This window comes from Eulemur rufifrons, chromosome 7 (assembly GCF_041146395.1).
Source record: "Eulemur rufifrons isolate Redbay chromosome 7, OSU_ERuf_1, whole genome shotgun sequence".
Taxonomy (NCBI): Eukaryota; Metazoa; Chordata; class Mammalia; order Primates; family Lemuridae; genus Eulemur; species Eulemur rufifrons.
In genome coordinates, this window is record NC_090989.1 from 229,681,105 (window position 1) to 229,703,576 (window position 22,472).

At 38.5% G+C, this 22,472-nt stretch overlaps 1 protein-coding gene across 2 annotated transcripts in view; it reads left to right on the forward strand.

Moving 5' to 3' along the window:
- Positions 1 to 22,472, forward strand: part of KDM4C (lysine demethylase 4C) — a 355,559-nt gene that overhangs the window by 72,389 nt on the left and 260,698 nt on the right. For both annotated transcript variants that reach the window (XM_069476472.1, XM_069476471.1), the window contains 2 exons: positions 3,559 to 3,752; positions 19,348 to 19,397. In XM_069476472.1, coding sequence (XP_069332573.1) covers positions 3,667 to 3,752; positions 19,348 to 19,397 — 136 coding nt within the window. In that variant the 5' untranslated portion in view covers positions 3,559 to 3,666. The remainder of the gene's footprint in view (positions 1 to 3,558; positions 3,753 to 19,347; positions 19,398 to 22,472) is intronic.

A 22,472-nucleotide genomic window follows, 5' to 3' on the forward strand; every position in this document is an offset into this window, starting at 1 on the left:
GCTTCCTTGCACTAGAGCCTCTTGGAACCTTTGCGGTGCCTGTCAGCACTGCGACTGTCTAACACGAGAAGAGGAGGCCAGAGTTTTTTGACCATGGCATCTGGTAGGACTAATGTTACACTGGAAATATTTTTGGGAAAAATTGAGCTACTGTGATTTTTACATTATATCTATGTGTTAGTTGGGAAATGGCTCATTGTTTTGTGAGGTCTAACATGGCATGTTGCTGCAGTGTTGGCCCTCAGTCTTGCAGTGACTGAGCACAGTTATGGTAGTGAGAGCCCGGGATGGCCTGTTCCTCAGGCAGCTCCTGACTTTGGTTGAAGTATTTAAGATTTAGGAGTTCTTTTACACTGCTATTTGATTGCTGATAAGTGGAAGATACAGTGATGGAAAGGAATCGTTCCTGATAAAGTTCTCAGTTATACCTGTGTGAACAAATCGTGGTCCAGTGATGATTTATTTCTGAAAACAGATGCAGGGTGTGTAGACAAATGGAGCAGGACAGGCCTAGAATGCCAACTGCATATTTTGGGATATGGGAGCTGGGGAGAAAATGGCTGCTGCTGGAGGTCAGGCGAGTTATGAATATTGTTGTAGTACCTGCTGAACATTGTGTGACAGAGCTTTGTTACAGGGGCACAGAATCTGGGAGGAAGGATTTGTCTGTGAGTGTGGGCTGATGTGCATTCTTTCTGTTAAGACTTGATGGCTTTTAGCTTTGATGGGTGTGGCAAATGCCGACCTGTTATTGTGGGGCTTGTTTGCAGCCGTGTTATTTCTGGAGACTGCTTTTACACTAAATCAGTTCTATCACCAGCCCTCAAGAGAAGTAGCTTGCATTATAAGCTTTACCAATGTTTGTGTAGGATGGTTGTGCCCCTGGGTAGGAACAATGCAGCAGCTTTATGTGTTTGCCATTCCTAAATTTTAGCTCCTTGGATCTTTGTTGACAATTCATGCTGAGAGAAGAGGATGATATGTTGTATTTTAAAAGGATCAGAACTGGAAACATAGCGTTTACAAAGGAAGGTCTAAGAGTCAGATAGATTGAGGTTAATCATTACTTCCTATTACCACTAGCTAGGGGTACTAGTTTTTTCATTTGTTCGTTTGGGTATAACTTTACCTAATTTATAGGAATGTTTTGAATATGTGTAGTGTACATGTGTGTGTAGTGTAATGAAGTAGTATATGGTATAGCACTACTTAAAGGTTAAACTAGGTGTACTCCTTGTCTAAATATATGAGACAAACCTAGTAAGCTTCAAAAGAGCCTGTGTGGAGCCTGTTCTTGGAGGCAGTGAGCCAATTTAAGTCAATAGTAGAGAACAAAAATTGTGCAAGGAATTTTGAAGGAGTAAAACTTTTCTTCCTCTGTTTATTCCAATTATTCTTAATCTTTGTACAACTCTTTAATTGAAATTATGTGCTTTTTTATTTTAGCAAAAGAAATTAAATTTCAGCATTATAGAAACATTGTTTTGTCCAGAAGAAACTACTGCAAACATGCCCATTAATGGGGATAACGCCAATAGTGAGTTTAAATAGATTTTAATATCACTTCTTACATGTTTGGTGTTTGGGGGAGGCTTTCCAATAAGATTTACTGGAGAATAACAGGGATATTTATTACATCAGTTCTAAGAATTAGTAAGTTTTATTTCCCAAAGGTTTGTGTCCATTAGCTTGTTTAGTACTAGGAACAACTCTGGGAAGGTGCTAGAATCCTCATGTTTTCAAGAAGAAAGACTCGAGGCCCAGAAAACCTGCGTGGTTTTCTCCTTGGTGAATGGCAAAGCTGACTTTATAACCTGCGTCTTTTTGGCCAGCATTCTTTGTTCTCTGCCCACTTCCCCTTAGACTTTTGGGTCTAGGATGTCCAGGGATTCAACCGTGGTTATTTCTGAAAGATAGTATCAGTCAGAAATAAAACTTAGATGTCCCCATATGTAGGAATTTTAGAGGAATAGTTTGTGTCTAAATTTGCAAGCTCATTCAGTTTAAAAATGGTTCCTATAATATGGTGCTCATTTATTACTTCAGATTCATTGCTTCAGTAATGACTTTTAAATAGGACTCTATTATTAGAGTGATTGGACTGAAGTCTGATTGGACTAGAGTTAAGAGATTGCATCACTATAAATAGAGTGAGATAAAATATTTTACATAATTTGATTGAACTTTTATGAGGTCTCATAAGTTGGAACCTAGAATCTTCTCTAAAAGGATACTTACTTTGGCCAATTTCCAAATAGCAAACTTCCCAGTGTGGGGCTTAAGTTGTAGATAGAATGGCTACTTAGGGGAATTTGGGAATTAAATTATGTCCTCTGGCACTTTCAATTATGTTACCTGAGGCAGAGCTTCATTAACTACTTCATCAGTAACTTCCTAAGCCAAAAACTTAAGGAAGTAAGATTAGCACACTAATTAGAGAATCATTTAAAGACCAAAATGAAAACAGAAAAACTCTAAAAGCTTTTATTGTATAAAGGAGATGCCATTGGCTTAGTTATTGGAGAGGGTCATTTCAGTAGACAAAAACGAATTTAATGCCCCCCTTTAATTGTGCCATGGTTGGAATGGATATAAAGGCATTGCAGTTTTCCCACGATTGCATAGGAATGTACCTAGTCTCTGATATTTAGAATTTGATTGTGAGAAAAATACATGGGAAAAGTATATAGTTTGTTAAAGTTTCTGAGCAGTTGTGAAGTACAGTGAATTAACAACTTATTGGTAAATTCTAATAAAAACACAAACTTCTCCTGTGATTTAAACTCTTTTACCAGTGACTCTAACTTTCTAGCTTTCTTTCTGCTGCCATCACCTGCCATATTGGGTTACTATCATAAAACTACATTATTCCATCAGTCTTACCAAAGTTTGGATAATTATTTTTAGCAGGCATTATGTGTTTATAATTTCACATCAACATAAGAGATTAATATTTAGTTGAAAGATCCATATAAGCACAGTAATCTCTGGTTTAAAATAGTGCTTGGAGAATTTCCAGTGATTCGAGTGAAATTTTTAGGAAATGATGTATGACATGCTGAATTGAAATGGATAGGGATGATAAAAGGATAACAGAAGATATATTTTGCTATTGGCTTCTTGATATGATGTATGATGTTGAATGTGACCTCTAAACTAATGTGGAAAAAACAAACAAGACAACCCAAACCCGAAACCTCCCCCAACAAAAAGGTGTGCCAAAAGTGGAAAGCACACACCAGATCATCTACTCTGAGTCAGTGATTTCTAGCTAACAGCCAAATGGGGAATGGGACTTTAACTCTCATTTCCATTTGGAATCAGGAAGTTATTTGGTGTTATTCTATACAAAATAGTTATATAGAATCATACTATGCTCGTAGTAATCTTGTATTCATGATGGGTATATGTATGTGGCTCTTGAATAATGATTATTTTTCATTTTTCAGTAAATTAAAATATGCAACATAGTAATTTTGGCAGCTAGTGGTTTGATTAGTAATTATTATCTTTCATAGTTTTTAACATTGGATTTCTTTCTCTCTCTCCTGGTTCCAGGGTGTGGATGAATGGAACATAGCGCGCCTAAATACAGTCTTGGATGTGGTTGAAGAAGAGTGTGGTATTTCTATTGAGGGTGTAAATACCCCATATCTCTATTTTGGAATGTGGAAAACCACATTTGCTTGGCACACTGAGGACATGGACCTCTACAGCATCAATTATCTTCACTTTGGAGAGCCCAAGTCTTGGCAAGTTACTTACTTAAGATTCATTTGCTTTAGAGTTTTGAAGTTTGGGTATTATGTGCATATCGAAGAGGATTTCATTCTTTGATTTGGTGGATTCAGATTTATGTGAGCTGTAAGGAAGTTTTTGAATGTAATTGGCTTCCACTCTGCCCAGAATTTTGCTTAGAAACCATAAACCCAGCAGTGACTTGTATGTCATATACCACATAAGGATGTTTAGGTCAACGATGGACCACATAAACAGTGGTGGTTCCATAAGATTATAGTGGCCTGAAAAATTCCTTTTCTGTGTTTTGATGTGTTTAGCTACACAAATACCTGCCATTTTGTTATAATGGCCTATAATATTCAGTACAGTAACATGCTGTACTAGTCTGTAGCCTAGGAACAATAGGCTGTAGCATATAGCCTAGGTATGTAGTAGGTTATATAGTGCTGTGGCGTCAGCCTACCTCACAGCAACCTCAAACTCCCGGGCTCAAGCAATCCTCCTGCCTCAGCCTCCTAAGTAGCTGGGATTACAGGCATGCGCCACCATGCCCGGCTAATTTTTTTCTATATATATTTTTAGTTGTCCAGATAATTTCTTTCTACTTTTATCAGGGACTGGGGATCTCACTCTTGCTCAGGCTGGTCTCGAACTCCTGACCTTGAGCGATCCTTCCGCCTCGGCCTCCTAGAGTGCTAGGATTACAGGCGTGTGCCACCGTGCCCAGCCTTGGCCATAAATTGATAGATATTTTAGTCTAGAAGAATTTGTTAGGTATTTTTACTTCATGGAGCATTTGTTGGAGGGTATGTAAGAGGTAGTTAGAAGTGAAGAGTTGACTTCCTGGATGTAATTTCAAGCAATCTTAATGATCTTCTGGTCCAGCTGCCGCTAGAGAAATGGTAAGTTCCATTCGGTGTGTGGGGGCTAAAGGGAGAGGAAGAATGAATCAGGGGGTGTATTAGAGCTCCTTGGATTGTGGGTATCGAGAAAATTAAGAATATTAATATGTTAGTGTTAGTATGTGTTTTAAACTTTTTTTTTTTTTTTTTTTTTTTTTTTTTTTTGTTGAGACAGAGTCTCACTTTGTTGCCCAGGCTAGAGTGAGTGCCGTGGCGTCAGCTTAGCTCACAGCAACCTCAGACTCCTGGGCTTAAGCGATCCTACTGCCTCAGCCTCCCAAGTAGCTGGGACTACAGGCATGCGCCACTATGCCCGGCTAATTTTTTCTATATAGATTTTTTAGTTGTCCATATAATGTCTTTCTATTTTTAGTAGAGACGGGGTCTCGCTCAGGCTGGTCTCGAACTCCTGACCTTGAGCAATCCACCCGCCTCGGCCTCCCAGAGTGCTAGGATTACAGGCGTGAGCCACCGCGCCCGGCCTAAACTTGATATTTGCTATATTTGTGAGCCTTTTCCTTCATCCTTCTGAGCAATAATTTTAAGATGTGTCTCTCTATAAAATGAATCATACGATAGATACATAGGCTGCCCGTTTGTAATTATGAGCCTATCAATCACCCTGATATATTTTGTGGCTAGCCAGTTTCATGTTTCAATTTGTTTTTTTTTTTTTTTTTTTGAGACAGAGTCTCACTCTGTTGCCCAGGCTAGAGTGAGTGCCGTGGCGTCAGCCTAGCTCACAGCAACCTCAAACTCCTGGGCTCAAGCAATCCTCCTGCCTCAGCCTCCCGAGTAGCTGGGACTACAGGCATGCGCCACCATGCCCGGCTAATTTTTTCTATATATATATTTAGCTGTCTATATAATTTCTTTCTATTTTTAGTAGAGATGGGGTCTCGCTCTTGCTCAGGCTGGTCTTGAACTCCTGAGCTCAAACGATCCGCCCACCTCGGCCTCCCAGAGTGCTAGGATTACAGGCGTGAGCCACCGCGCCCGGCCTCAATTTGTTTTGATTGTTTTTAGTCTTAAGAGAACTTAAAATATCAATTATATTTCCTATAATACATATACAAGCAGGATAACCCACAGACAGAAGTGTAGGAAGTATGTGCTTGGATGGTTTCGATGGTTGTAAACATGACAGGATGCTCTTCTGGTGTGTGTGCCCGTCCAGTAGCTCTCCAATTTGAAGATAATAGCCTCCTTGAAGTCCTCCTGTTGATCAGGATGCATAATATGTATCTCTGCCTTACCGTTATGTCCATTTGAGGTTTTGTCATTTGGAGAAATGTGAAGGTGTGAACTTTCTCTAAAAAATACAGATACAGTGAAATTCCTAATGATATTAATACGAAAGGACATTTAATTGGAAATGAAGTTTTAGTTGGAAGGGCAAAGATCCTAGGACATGACATATTTGAGAAATCCAGGCAGTTCCTGATTTACTGTGGAATTTTGTGTTCTAAAAAAAGTTAGTGGAAGGCAGCTAAACATATTTAAAAGATACTTTACTTGCATATTTCATTTGGTCAATTCTTAGCATTCTGCTCTCTTAATGGAATAGATTGAACTTAAAACATTTTATTTTGTTTCTTTAAAAAATTTTTTTTTGGAGATAGGGTCTCACTGTATTGTCTAGGCTGCCCTTGAACTCCTGGGCTCAAGCTATCCTCCCACCTCAGCCTCCCAAGTATCTGGGATTACAGGCACCTAGCCACTGTGCCCAGCTGGACCTAAACATTTTAATAGGTATTCTAGGATTCAGGGGCTCTTGTGACAGGACATTGTGATGGGATTATTCATTACTCAGGTATTTATTGAGGGCCAATTGTGAACACACGCTTAGGGTCCTGTGGGTCTCTGTTGTATTTCTTCAGCACTGCTGTAAACCTGTGGGAATGTCATCTTTCAGTACTGTTAGGACTTAGTATTGAGAGACCAGGAGAAATATTTTAAAGAATGCATAGGTTCCTGGGCAGCTTCTCAGCTGGTAATTATCTCAATGCTTTTACTGACACTCACTTCCAGTGGGGATGAAATGAAATGAAATAGATGGATTCACCACATTGGTGAAATCTAGGATGTAGGCAACTATATACTGTATTTTACTTATGGAATTTGAGAAATTAGTAGCAAAACTTTTCTGAAGATTTTCTTTCTTTTTTTTTTATTAACACACATTCCAATGGAGATTTGTTATAAATTAACTACTGAGGATTCCTGGGACATTAATTTCAGTTTTTAGTATTAGGAGAGTTTAGATGACATCTCTGCTTTTTTTATTAAGAAAGGTGATTGTTTTTTCTCCTTCTGGGAACAGGTTGCTGTCTCCTAAAGATCACTTTGGGAAGAGTAGTTAGGGATAAGAGTGATTCTGGAGTCTTGTATCTTTGGGAAAGAGCACCACTGTTCATGAACGACAATAATTATGCCCATTTCCAAAGTATTTCTTCCTCGCAGCATGTATATTTTCAGTAGTTAATTACTCCATTAGTTATTAAGCATATAGACTTCATTATATGCATTAAGGGTAGATTTTATATTATCACTATTATCCTTAACCTTGACTGTTATTTATAATGTTAAAATAATAAAACACAGCAGTGAGTTATGGCAGCTAATCTACATTCCATTTTCTAAGATAACTACTGTAGGAAGAGTGATCTAAATGGCTCTAAAGATATTTCCCAGTAGATTTATGCAAGATTATATTACCTTAGCATAAATAATTTTGAGGTAAACTTTATTATCATAAAAATTCATTTTAGTAATCCTTGTAATATATTTGAAATGAGATTTGGAAGGTGGTAGAAGCAATACAAATTCGTGTGAGTACTGGGAGGTAGGCAGTGTATGTGGCAGAGCTTAGACTCCAGGGACCAGCGATCAGTCCTTACGCTGTCACTAACGTGTATGGCTTTGGTCAGATGACTGTGCTTCTCTGGACTCCAGTTTCCTCACCCCCAAAATCACGAGAATCAACAGATATATTCTCCAATACTCTATGTTGTGATTTGTGATCAGAGTGAGAGGAATATTTTTATTTACTTAAAATAAGAGGATGACTAGGTGACAAAAGGTTCTGCATGCACGTGTCTATGCGCTGATTTCCTTTTCTGATTGTCCTCTCTGTGTTCTCTTGCACCTACCTTTCTCTGTGGGAAGATTTCCTTTACTTTTCTCCAGGGGTTGGCCTCTCCTGTGCTTGACATATCTGTCACCACAATGTGTCCTCTTTCTTCTCCCTGGCTTTTTCGGACGGTATTCGACATCTACTCCTTCCTCTTTTTCACTTGTATCCTCAGGTACCATATTGTGGGTGTGATTATTGCAAAGACTGCCTACGATTCCATTTTTGCTTCCGGGCCCACCTTTCTGTCATCTGCCTGTGTGTCCCTTAGATTTTGTCCTTGGACCATGTGCTGCCCCTGCCTTAGACGTGGTTTTGCATCTTAGAAGTGGTTGTGTCGCCCCACCAACCCTCCCCTCTTTTCTACCCTCGCCATCCCTCAACTTGCCTGTGTGTGCCTTGAAGCTGAGGTGCATGTTTATTTGTTTGTTTTTATTTTGCCTTAGAATCATCAGCACTTAACATGCAGAGCCTGGCTATAGGATTGATGCCCTAAAGAATTGTTGTATTGAATTAGGAGAGTGTTAAATGGTTTGGGATCATTCTCTTTAAGGGCAGGAAAGGAAACATTTAGAACATTTTATAAAGATTCTTCTTTAAAATGTAACTATTAAAAATACCAAGTATCCTGAGATTTCTGAGTCGCTACAGGTATGTACAGCTCCAGGTAGAAGCCCTGAAACATATATTTCTAGCCACTGTGTTTGACAGATTTGCCGAGTAAGTGTTCATGAACACAGGTTTGTATTGAAGAGACTTTAGAGGATGATTTATTTAAACATTTCTGGCCTAAAGGTTTAAGGGAAAAAGAATCCTTAGGGTAAGCAGATAGAAAACTGCTTTGACCGTCAGTGGTAAAGTATTTATTTTCTTGAAATGAATATTGACTTTGGAGGTAGAAGTCCCATTTTAAAATCCCAATCTGTCACTTACTAGGCAAATGACTTAGGGCAAATCATTATACTCCTTTCATCATGAGTTTCTTTAACTGCCAAGTGGAGGCATGATTTATTCTTTGTCTACCTACAGGATTTCTAGGAGGATCTAGGGATATACTGTGTGTAAATGTGCTTTGTAAACTGTAAAGTACTATACAAATATTCATAATTCCTATTTTAATAACTTTATGGAAATAAATAATTTTTGGTCATAGCAGTTATTTAAAGTCTGAACTTGACAGGATGTATCCATATACAATAGAGCTGGAATTTCAAGTTCAACTAAAAAATGATTTTTCCTTTCAAGCCTCATGTATGATAGTGTCTAATTGCTGGGGTTGGAGGATATAGAACTTACATGGTAGCTTGAATCCTTCTTTGTTAGACCAGGTAAAAACACAATGAATAAGAAACTTTCAGATTTGCTCTGTCGAGAATGACAGAGGTGAGGCATAGGAGGACATGTCTTAGACTATGAAAAGGTCTAAAATCAGGAAAGAAGGTTTCCCTGGATGTTTTTAGAACTGTTAAGGATGGGCTGCAGCATTTTTGAATTGGTTAAATTTCATTAAAAAGAAAAGCAGGTTTTGTTAAAATATTGTGTAGCAATAAGAAGTGTCAGATTACTCAGGATAGATATTAAATGCATACTTAGTTTAGTGCTTTTTCACTGGATCATTTGTTCAATGTTGTTTAGTGTTGACGAGCACAGGTTTTTTTGTACCATAGTATCGAGTTCTGAGTCCTCATACTATGTTTTACTGAGTTGAGTGTGTGACCTTGTCAATTATTAAATAACTTCCATGTCTCAACCTGCTCTCCTAAAACATGTAGATGGTTCTGGAGTCCAATTCATATGGTAATTGTGTGGAGTAAATAATGTACTGTGTATCAAGCACATATCCCAGCTCCTGATGGTTCATAAGTGCTCAATAGATATGAACATTTCATACATTCATTTAATAAATGTATACGTGTGTATGTGTGTACATAATGTAAGCATTATGCAAACAGTTGTCAAACTGTATTGTTTAGGGAATTGTGACAAGAAAAAATGTTTGTAAATATTCAGTACAGATATAGTTTTTCTTTCTCCAAAATATTTTTGATCCACGGTTAGTTGAATCCAAGGATGCAGAATTCACAGATATGGAAGGCCATCTGTACTAGAAACATTACTTTAATACTGAGTGTATTATCTATTGAGTATTTTGGAGATGACAGTAAAGCTTTTTTAAAGTCGCTCATAGTTAACCAATGACTCATCATCCTTTTTTTCTTTCATGAAGAGACGTTTATAGTGTTTAGGACCCAAGTATAACTTTGAAAAGATTCAATGGATTAGGTAATAGGAAATTTTATTTTTTGAAAGTCAAGTTTTGATCAGTTATTAGTTATATTTAGTTATAAAACCTAGTTCTTAGGTTTTAGATAAAAATAACATTAATTTTCCTGATCACTCAGAATACTAATTTGCATGGATATGGATACCAAACTGAATTTGAAGTTCCAGATTAAAAAGAACTTCCTATCTTTCTTTCTTTTTTTTCTTTTCTTGAGATAGAGTCTCTCTCTGTTGCCCAGGCGAGAGTGCTGTGGCATCAGTCTAGCTCACAGCAACCTCAAACTCCTGGACTCAAGCAATCCTTCTGCCTCAGCCTCCCGAGTAGCTGGGATTACAGACATGCGCCACCATGCCTGGCTAATTTTTTCTATATATATTTTTAGATGTCCATATAATTTCTTTCTATTTTTAGTAGAGACGGGGCCTTGCTCTTGTTCAGGCTGGTCTCCAACTCCTGAGCTCAAACAATCCACCCGCCTCGGCCTCCCAGAGTGCTAGGATTACAGGCGTGAGCCACCGCACCCAGCCTTCCCATCTTTCTAATGCTCAGTTATTCACTGAAACTTTCTTCTTGTTAGGATCCTTTTTCTTTGGCATTTCCTCACTTAGGACTGCCTGCACAGATGGCTGCCAGAGTGTCTGTTTGTTACTTGAATGGCCACAGATGGCATGAGGGTGAGGCTAAGCTCTGCAGGGGCTCTTTATCCGGTGTCCTTATGGGGCCTCAGCTCAAAGAACTCATCCTCCAGGCCATAGTTTTAGATGCCCAGCTTGTAATTTTCAGGACTTATATTTAGTGACACCTTCTTACAAACATGCTTATTTTTATTGTTTTAGTTCAATTGCTTGGGAAGTTGATCCTGAGATGTGTATGCTGGAGGTTTCTTGGAGAGTGCTGCAGGAGGAGCACTGTGAGCAGGGTGGAAGGCAGGGAGATGGGGTGGAAGGTGAGGCCGAACTCTGGCAGAGCCCTGGGCAGATCCTGCTGGCAGTACTGGAGCTAGCGAGGCCCTTTAGAATTGCCCCATATATTTTTTTTTTTTTTTTTGAGACAGAGTCTCACTCTGTTGCCCAGGCTAGAGTGAGTGCCGTGGCTTCAGCCTAGCTCACAGCAACCTCAAACTCCTGAGCTCAAGCGATCCTCCTGTCTCAGCCTCCCGAGTAGCTGGGACTACAGGCATGCACCACCATGCCCGGCTAATTTTTTCTATATATATTTTTAGCTGTCCATATAATTTCTTTCTATTTTTAGTAGAGATGGGGTCTTGCTCTTGCTCAGGCTGGTCTCGAACTCCTGAGCTCAAACGATCCGCCCACCTCGGCCTCCCAGAGTGCTAGGATTACAGGCGTGAGCCACCGCGCCCGGCCTAGAATTGCCCCATATATTGAGACAAGGGGGACAGGCCTTTATTCTCAAGTGTGAACCATTTGGATGTGGGCCACCATCCCCTCCCTCTTCAGGGGCCATGATTTTGGGGGGAGAGAATGTGAGATTGGGGTGAGGCCTTTCTCTTGGATGCAGATGGTGAAGGCCTTGTCAGGAAGGGGGGACTCGCATCAGCCCCTACAGTCGTACTTTCTGTTTTTCACATTTGTCTATATGGCGGAAAATTACCTATGAAATGTTCTATTTTCTGCAGTTAATGAATGAGAGTCCATAATTTAAAATGTTAATGCTTAAGCTTTAATAAATGTACAAATATTAAAACTTGTTAACACCATAAATAATGTTAAAATGTAACATAATCACATTTATAAAACCTATAGTTGTTTAGTTTCTTTTGGACAATATTGATTAGGACTATGTCTTGCTTTGCAAAGTATATCGTAAATTAACTTTCAGAAATTTTGACTTTTGTGAATTATAATATGGGTACTTTACATTGTGATTCATAAAGTGTTTTTGTAACAAGAACAAAAAATCCTTTAGGTGGTATTTTGATGGCCTTCTTTAAACTGCAGTTTATTTAAAACGCTTCTGTCTTTTGCATGATCATGGTACAGGGCGGCTATGTCCCTGGAGGAGACATGTGCTCCATCACTTCCTTCCTACGGTCATTTTTGGCATTTTTATGGTGATTGTTGGGAAAACAGGATTGGAATATGGGGCAGGAGAGTGCATCTTGGGCATTGGTGTCAGACAGGTCTGGGGTTGGGTGCCAGCTCTGTTGTCCACCTTGCTTAAGTGACTAATGGCTATAAGCCTTGGTTTCCTCATTGGCAAGATGGAGGTGGTTGCAGAACTTGTATTAAAGGAGTCTTAGCATGAGCTCTGGCATGTTGTAAATGCTCAATAAATGGTAGCTGTGATGAGTTGAAATGGTATTTAGTGGACAGTTCTTCTTTTTCACTGACCTTTTCATTCCTTTAGTAACTCTAGAGGGCAAGTCAGGCACATAACCTTATGCCAGTAAAAGAGGGGAGGTTCATTTTAGAGTTAAAATATTGTTCTTGGAGACTTGGGCTTTATTCTTCACAGGGGATAACTATGAGCAAAACAGCAACAACAAACGGAGACATAAATGAGAGGGAAGGGGGTACTTATCACAGCTTCAGTTAGGGGCAGGGAGCAGAGGGAAGCCCTGTTTTGGGAAGGACCTGCCTGAACATGATGTGGTCCTGGAGAGGCATCTCCCCTCTGTGGCCCTGGATAGCACAGCATGGGGGAAGCTGGGCGAGCCGGGTGTGCCAGGAGCCCCTGTTGGTGAGAGCAGAGACCCATGGCAGCTGCCTACGATTGCACAGTGACAGAGGTCTGGGCAATGGGGGAGTGGAGAATATCTGCTCCTAAGCACAGTATTGACAGCTCCAGGGCTCCCAAACAACACTAGGGAGATATTGAGGGAGTAATCTGAGAAGTAGGAGTTATTCCTTCAAAAGTACCAGTAAACAAGTAAATGGACTGAGCTTATCTTGAAAGGCGAAGTACAAAGGGAACAGTTCATAGAGAAAACCCGAATCAGAGAAGTGGATTGAGTACACTCTGACAAATGTAGATTTGCCTACTGATGGTTTGAAGTGTCAGCCTAATATTATTCAGTTCAAGATAGTGTTTATATCATAACCACCTGGCTAACATCATTTTAGGTCTGTTTTTTTAGTAATCCACACAAATATGTCCTTAAAGAAATTATGCTTTCCTTAGCCTTCCAAATTTTTTCTTTTTCAATTCATATGAGATATTAGTTTTAAGTAAAACATTATTTTTAAATAATAATAATTAGTAATTCTGTTATTATCTACTTAGCGTGTTCATAGTTTGTCATTCATAGTTTTTAGTTAGCAGAACTGTTGGTGAGATTCAGTATATCTAAAACAAAAATACTGTCCTATGGGTTAAATGAACAATTAATTTCAACAAACCAGTATGTACTTGAGAGTATAGTATACAATGGTAGGCATTCTTCTATTCGTTGGCTTTCCAAGGATTAAAAAAAGTAAGAAACACACTCATATCCCCAAAGAATTTAGAATTAGCTACATGATTGAGCAAATGTGGCACATAATTGAATGCCTGGACTACCAGGTAGGCAAAAAAGAATAATTTATGTGAAAATTCCTGAGTGGTGGTAGGCTTTCTCTATCACATAAAACTCAATTCCTATCAACACAAAAATGATTTATGCACATTGAACAGCATACTGTGGAAAGTAATAGGTAATAAATGTGATATGAAAAATATAATTGAAGGGCTCTGAGAGAAGAGAAGGGGTGAGATTGCTGAGACTTATAATGGTCAAAGAAAGCTTCAGGGGTGGTGGAATCTGGGTGGGGTTTGGGAATTGAAGCTAAGAGTAGAGGAGGCTGTTTGAGGTGAGGACTGAGGTAGAAGCCAATGTGACTGATAGACTAATTCATAGTCCAGCCTATTGAGAGTGAAGTGTTCTTATTTAAGAAGTTTGGGGTTAAGTTGTGGGGGGGTTCTCGAAAGCCAGGCAGTGACTAGCAAAGGTTTTTATATGGCCATAGTGGTATGGGAAGTGTAGCCACTTAGGGAGATACAGGCGGAGAGTTCGGTTATTACAGTTTAGCTGAGAGCAAATAAAGGTTGAAATTGGGGTGATGCTGCAGGTGGATGGATACAAGGTTTTGAGATGTAGAGTGGATAGCACTTGTTACTGGCAATGGCTGCAGAAGGGATGAAAAATGAAGAGGTGACATTGATATTTCCAGTTTGGAAGACTGGCGGAGACGGAGTTATGAACTGAAATGGGCATGCTAGGAAAGTGACCGAACTTAAAGGGGGAAAGGATGAATGTAATCTTAGGGATGCTGAGACTTTGGAGGTAAAGAGAAACTTTCGCAGAAGTGTTAGGAGATGGTCAGGGCCATAGAGCCCTGAGTGAACTTCTCTGAGTGAGGTCAGTAGTTTCCAGACCCCTCTGCATGTGTGCGCTCTCTGGTGTGCCTCCACTCAGCCACCAGGTCTTCCTGCTGCAAGGCCTGGGGAGCTCTGGAGAGGAGACGGAGGCCAGACTCTCCGCCAGAAAAAAGATTAGGACTTGCTGAAGGCACAGGTGATTGTTAGCATATTTTAGCACTGCAGTATTAATATATTTAAATTAAGGCATTTAAATTGGTTTTTAGACATAATACTACTGCACACTTAATGGACTACAGTATAGAGTAAACATAACTTTTATATACACTGGTAAACCAAAAATTTGTCTGACTCACTTTATTGCAATATTCATTTTATTGTGGTGGTCTGGAACCGAACCTACAATATCTCTGTGCTATGCCTGTATGTACTTTATTAAGCAATTACCAAAAATTTCATTAGAGATAATATCATAATAGTACTGCTTTGCTTGCCCACATCTCTCACCCCTTTCCCATCAGCATTTAGACATGATCCTGCCTTGATATGATTTAAGCATAATTCTGCCTTTAAAAAAATGACTCTGATTCCCTCAACCTTTTATGTGCCTGTCTGATCCCTGACTATCTGTTTGTTTGTACTGATAATTCTTGAACATTTTCTCAAGTTTACTGGATGTAAGTGTCAGCAGCTTGGGCTTACCTCATTGCCGTATAGCCATCATTTAATAATCAGCCCCTAAATATTACAAGTTTGATCTTTTCCATGCTGTTCTGTGCAGCACACAAGGTCTGACAGTGGTAAAGTGACTTGTGCAAGGTTTCTTAGGTGCTTCCCTCCAATTCTTGTTGAATATGCATTCCACTTTACTAGAGGAAAGTGGTTGATGAAAAACACATGAAAATGTCCGTACCTTGCTGTTTTGTCTCTTCTGTCTTTTCTTATGTTATGTATTGAAGCAGATTAGAATTGTTTGGCTTCACATTGCTGGAGTGCCCATTACGGTGGTGCTGTGGCGTATATATTAGCAAAGGTACTATTGCAGAAAGACAGTGAGTCCAGTGTTTAAATGCAGCCTGACTGAGTGCTCCTGAAGCCAAGTGCCACTTTCTCACAGGTGAGGGCTGTCAGCCTACACAAATCTGCTGCAGGTATGGAAGCCACCTAGATTTCTGTTTTGAAAGTGCTATGTGAAGTTTTTGTTTAGCATTGTCTTGGGCCATTCATTGTAGTATTACTGAAAAAAATCTGAAGGAAAAACATTATACAACACCAAAAAAGGCATGCGTACACAAATCCCTCATACTGGAAAGGTGAGGGTCTTGGTCAGGAGGATCAGACATCAGGGATGTTGTTGGGAATTAGGACCAAGGGAGGTCCTTGGTTGTGGTAATTAAAAGAGAGTGCCCATCTGTCTGTCCATCCACTTGTCCATCCATCCATCCTTCCGTCTGTCTGTCCATCTGTCTTTCTGTCCATCCATCCACCCATCAATCCATATATCCATCCCTCCCTCCGCCTGTCTGCCTATCTGTCCATCTGTCCATCCACATGTCTATCCGTCTGTCTCTCTGTCAGATCATCCATCCTTCCATCTGTCCGCCCATCTGTCTGTCCATCATCCATCCATCCGTCCATCTATCTGTCTGTCTTTCTGTCTTTCTATTCATCCGTCCACCCATTTTTCTATCCCTTCCTCCCTCCCTCCCTCCATTTGCCCACCCACCCACCCATTCATCTATCCATCCAAACATCTAGCTATCCATCTGTCTTCCCGTCCATCTATCCACCCTCCCTCCCTCTGTCCATCTCTCCGTCCATCCATCCATCTCTTCCTCCCTCTGTCCGTCTGCCTGTCCATCCATCCATCTGTCTGCCTCTCCCTCCATCCATCCTAATGTATTGCCATGTTGGAATCACCTGACCAGCTTTTGTCTGAGTATGGTGGGTAGCCCACCCCCAAGGGATGTGTGTGTCTGTTGTCCTTCATTCTCCCAGTTGCCAGTTACTGCCAGTAATCAGAGGTGGTATGGAAACAAAAAAAATTTTTAGAAGTGCTAAACTAGATTTTCTTTCTTTCTTTCTTTCTTTTTTTTTTTTTTGAGACAGAGTCTCATTCTATTGCCCAGGGTATAGTGCCGTGGCATCAGCCTAGCTCATGGCAACCTCAAACTCCTGGGCTCAAACAATCCTCTTGCCTCAGCCTCCCGAATAGCTGGGACTACAGGCATGAGCCACCATGCCTGGCTAATTTTTTCTGTGTATATTTTTAGTTATCCATATAATTTCTTTCTACTTTTGGTAGAGACAGAGTCTCGCTCTTGCTCAGGCTGGTCTCGAATTCCTGAGCTCAAACGATCCACCTGCCTCGGCCTCCCAGAGTACTAGGTTTACAGGCGTGAGCCACCGCGCCTGGCCTAAACTAGATTTTCTTTAAGGGGCTTTCTGGCCCTGTGACTTGTATGTAGAGAAGAAAAATTGTTCTTTGATCCTGTTGGGGGCTATTGATTGAGTGAGATAATTGCATTAGGAAAACTATTAAAAGTATCTTTTGAGCAAGGTTTTGTGGTTGTGCATATGGTACATGTATGCATATCATTTCTTGACTACTGAGTGGGGTAACACTCTGATTTTATTGTTCACAGTAAGAAACTAGATGATTTGACCCTTGGATGAATTCCTAAAAATTTAAAAGTAGTCTTTCCTAGTTTCTTTATCATGTTGAATCTAATGATGAACACAAGAATTTGATGATTATTTTCCAGTTTTATTAGCATTATTACTTGTCTTCAGTTTTGACTGTCCTTTGTCTATCATAACCTAGGGCAGGGTTTAGGGCTTATTCAGAGAATTTTGTAAGTTATTTGCATATGAAACATTATACAGCTCTGTCATTTAAATATTATGTAACAAAGCCTAGGATTCATAATACAGAAGAAAGAGCTGTACAAATATTTCACAGGAATAACCATTTACTTTGAGGAAGGTAATGACTGAGACAGTGTCCCCTCCTTGAAGTTGTTTTTGCCCAGTTGTGCTTCGCTGGATGTTACCACAGGGTGGCTTTCAATTTGAGGATTCAGTTCTACTTGGGAAATATTGCATGTCTTCTTGTATATGGGTCTGTGGATGGAAGGAAATTTTCATCATTTGATGTTTTCTGAAGATATTTAGCTGTAGCAATGGTTGGTTAACCATACGACATTTATTGATAATTATTTATGACATTAAAGTGAGCTAGATCTTTTATAGATTTTGAAAAGAGATTGAGACACTGCCCCAAATCTAAAGAAGAAAAGTAGAACCAATTAAATTTTCTGGCCAAGATAGAAATGGCCGTATTGGGAGATAGTATACTTGTAGAGAAGAAAAGGATAATAAGGGCTACCTAGGAAGAGAGGTATTGGGGGGCTGGCTTGGTATGATTAAAATCCTAGCAGTAAACAGAGGACCAGAGGTAGGGTAGAGCCATCATGCCCTACTTTTTCCTCCTTCCTTCTGCAGATGAACATGGTTATGTTTTCTGTGAACAGATGACTGAACTTCAGATTGAGCATCTTTAACTTTGCCAATTTTTAAGAAAAGTGAATCTGAATATATAAATATCTTCGTTCACATCCAACTCTTTGTGGGCAGGCGTATACACATTATGTAAGTGTGTTTGTGTGTGTATGTCTATATGAGGGATGTGACCCTCTTGCCCGGAGTGGATATACACATACTCACACACACACACACATGTATGCACACACATCTGTCCTATATACTTGTGCTGGTTTTTTTTCCCCTGGGTATATTTGTGATATAAACCAGGAATTAAAAACTGGTAAGAAGTGTCCATAAATATACATTGGGTTATAGTCATTTAGTTAAAAAATGCTAAAATTTTATCTTCCCAATTCAGTTGGAATAATTTCATTAGGAGTGCCTTAAGCAACAGGATATATGATTGAATTTTCTCTTAGTGAATTGCCTAGTTACATTGGATCCAATTAAGTTTTGCATATGTCATCAGTGTCATTAAATGCAACAAAGTGTGGTGTTAAGTACAATTAGATAAGTTACTTTAGTAAGAAGTAACTTGTACTTAATGTAAATTAGGCTAGTAAATATAGCAAATGTAGGTCTTGAAAAATGATAGATCATTTTTATATGATACATGAAATGATCATTTGTTAATTTCCCCATTAAAAATTCCTATAAAGTTTAGTATTTGTATAGGATATTTTGAAATTTTTGTTTTCAAATTTATAAGACCACAGTAAATGACCTCAAGTATATCACTTTTGAAAACACCAGGAGCTAGAAATGAGTACTTGTATTCTTCAAGGGTGAAAAATTATTACTATATTCAAGATCTAAAAAGTCACCTAATTGTGAAATAAACAAGAGCTGGTTTTCAAAGGCTGATAATCTTATTTAAGATCTTCTTCAAAAGGTACAGTGTTCTTAGAAAGATTTGGTGGAAATATAAATGTGGGTATAATAAGTTTGTATTCTATCCTGGTTGTCACTAAAAATATTTTAAAAGTTAAAAAGACAACCCCTCAGATTTTCTTAAAATCAGAACCCAAAATGAACCAACCACAAAACAAAAAACATAAAACCAAAAAAAAAACCCCTGGAGAGCTGGAGTGCTGTAAGTTGGGAGAAAGTTTCTAGGCTGCAGCTAGCTGCCCACTTTGCTAAGCAGTTTAGTGGCCTTGGGCCTTTGTTCCCTAATCTATTACAATGTGGTTGGAAGGGTGAGCTGGGACATTGAAATAGGTAATTTATAAGCACATTTTTCTTTTGTCTGGTGTCTAAGGGATATGTCTGTATGATTGGTTTTCTAATCTCTACTCAGTTCATCCAAAGGAAGTTTGGTATTGAATTTTTTTACATGACATTATTTGGGAGTAAATGTCCTTAGGATACCAGCTCAAAAATTATAAACCTAAAATTTTTATTTATGTTTAAAATTTTAGGTATGCTATACCTCCGGAGCATGGAAAACGACTTGAAAGACTAGCTCAAGGTAAAACTTGCTTTCTGTGTTTCTTACCTTGATAGGTTGTTTTTCTTTTGAGGTATTTTTACAAAGTAGAATGCCACTTTGATTTTATTATTTTCAAGTTATTGACTTTTAAGTGTTTCTTTAATTGAACAATTTAAATTTTTTCACATTAATTTATGAGTATTTTTTTCTGTTGCATAATCTTCATGGTTATTTTAGTTGACTGCTTAGTATTTTTTTCATCAAGTAATTGCTGTTAATCTATTTTGGTTGTTTCCAAAATTTTTTCTGTTTTAATACAATGTGTTCAACATCATTGTGCCAATAATATTTTTCCTGCTTTTAAGTTACATTCTTTCAGAGAGTTATATTGTTGTATCTCAGGGTGCAGGTGTTTTATCCCTGCATTTTGTGTTACTATATCATTTCCTCCAAGGGTTATGTTATGTCACCTATGATACCCAGTTCTTTTGTCACCCACTGGGCCTGGGACTGTGCCCTTAGGGAAGTAAGAAGGTGAATGGCCCTGGGTAACTAGATACACAAGAAATTTTATGTCTTCTTGGACTGGCAAAGTTAAACTCATTTTACTGAAAGCTGAATTTTTATTTTTCATGGGTTTCACCATCTTCATAAGGGCCAGGATGAAGAATGCTTCTGAAGCTCTATTGCTGGTCTCACCCTGTGCCTGCTTGTGTATGCAGAGTGCTAGTAAAACAGCCACCTTCCTCTTTCCTCCTTTCTCTTAAATATGCTTCAGGCAGCCTTCCCCTCATCTGCTTACACATGGGGAGGAGAATCAAATTCACCCCCTGCCATCCTTATTTTCTATTTCACTAGCCAGTCTTTTCCAAAGAAGATGTAGGCTGGTAGTGACCTATGTCCAGGGGAAAGTAGAGTTCCACTGGGGGGATAACTGAGTTGTAAGACATCCTGCCTTTATGCAGGATTGAATCCTCAGTGAGCAGTGCCCTTCTAGTCAGGTGCTGATCCATTTTTCATGGGTGTGTTAGGTTTGCCTCGTATTAGGAAAAGAATTTTGTTCCTGCATTTTATGTGCTTTCATTTAATAATGAAATGGGAGCACTGAGAAACCCCAATCTTTGACTTGACAGTTCTGAGCAGATATTGTTAATGGCATCTAAAGGTTACTCTCCACCATATTATACAAGAGTATCAGAAGGAACAGTTACAGTATCTCATTTGTAAGAAGCATTATTATAATTTTGGCAGGCTAATCACTGTAAAGCCTCTGTGTTTTTTTTAATGTAATGTATTATAGTAATAATAGCAATGTAATTATAATCTTGAACTTTGTTAGGGAATATTTTCATGAATATTAAGGTGGATGAATCCTTGTTCTGGATAATAGATTAGAGCTTAGAAGACGATTACCATAATCCTTAACTATATAGGCAATGATCTTTGTGTTTAAACTATATGCTGAACTATCTGCTTCTCTGTAATAATTATTCCACTATTTTCTATTAACCTCACCACTAGAGAGCTTTCAAAATGAAGCCATTGTAAACTTTAGAGTGTTGAGTCACTCACTAAAATTTCTGATGTAAACTTACTGTTAATGCTTTGAAGTGAACTATCTGAAGATGACACTCCCGGAGAATGGCAGCCACCTTCCTTTGCCATTTGTTTAATCAGTAAGAGGTTGATATACTTGAAGGATGAACAAGAAGTTTAACCATTGCATGTTTATTCATAACTGTTTTTGCAGCATTATTTTCAGAAATGAAGCAGGGAAAGACCCTATAAGATAGGATAGTAGAGGATTTACATCTGCTGACCAGATGCCAGCCAATTAATTGAATTCTGCAAAATAATTAAAATGATAAAATAATGCAGTAAATGTGATGGAGCATTATAGAATGTCTAGGTCAAGGTAGCACTTGTTACATAAAATGAAAAGTAGGCTCGGATATTTTCCATTATCTTCTCTGCATATCATAATTATCACACTTGCCTTTTATGCGTGAATGCTTTCATTTTGGTTTCTGTTGAAATCTTGATTGAGTGTGGCACCTACAAATATTTTATTTGAAAGACAGTATGCCAGCATCTAATAAAGGCAGGAGTTTGATTTTGCCCTTCAGCTGCTTTTTCATTTATGCAGTTTTTCACCAATATTATGTAGACATAAATGTAATAAAAATTTTCAAGTGAATTGTTACAATTTTTATACTTCTTATATTCACCTATAATGCCACTGTATTCTTTGTAATTTTTGGTTTGATACAATTGGATTGCAAATATGGTTGAGAATAGAGGTATAATGTTAAATCATGAATGACAGTTTGAAAGATTTTCAGTTTTTAAAATATCTAAATCTCATCTATTTTAGAAATAATACAATATCTTTGTTATTAAGCAAAATATGGATTACAATAAATTGGGAAAGTCTAAATTTTTGTGCAAAAGTATATTTCATTTGTCTTTTATCGTCAATAAAATACTATTATTTTAAAATATTGGAAGTGATTTACTTTGGTGAATGTTTTGGGTACTGGGAAAGATATGTGACTTGGGATTTTGCACAGCTGATTTTGGAAGGATAATTATTAACAGGAATCTTGGTCCAAACAACAGTAGAGTAGAAGTGAGTTGATGCTTTTACATCTTTATATTTTCCTGCAACATGTATTTTAGTTTTGTCACTTTATTCAGCAAAAGGGAACAGAAGAATTATTGTTATACAGAATTAATTTGCTTCATGCTTTTAAGTGTGTGTCAGTGTGTATGTGTGAGACTTTTTTTTGTTTGTTCTTTTAATGGCTAACAATCTTGAGTTTAAGCCTGTGGGGCAGAGGGTTCTAATCTGATTTGTAGGGATCCCTGTGCCAGGGGGTTAGACAAAGGTCTGTAGATGGTTTGCAGGCAGGCATTCTGTGGACTCCCTATAATTATATTTGAAACTGGGCATATATGTGGATTTCTGGGAAGCCATCACCAAATCTCCTTAGCGGGGTTTGGTCCAAAAGACATTATGAGCCTCTGGTGTCAGTAGGATAGAAGGGCAGCAATAAATAAGTTATTTAAAGTTTATGGACAGATTCTAAATTAACCTGTTCTTACATCTTTCTC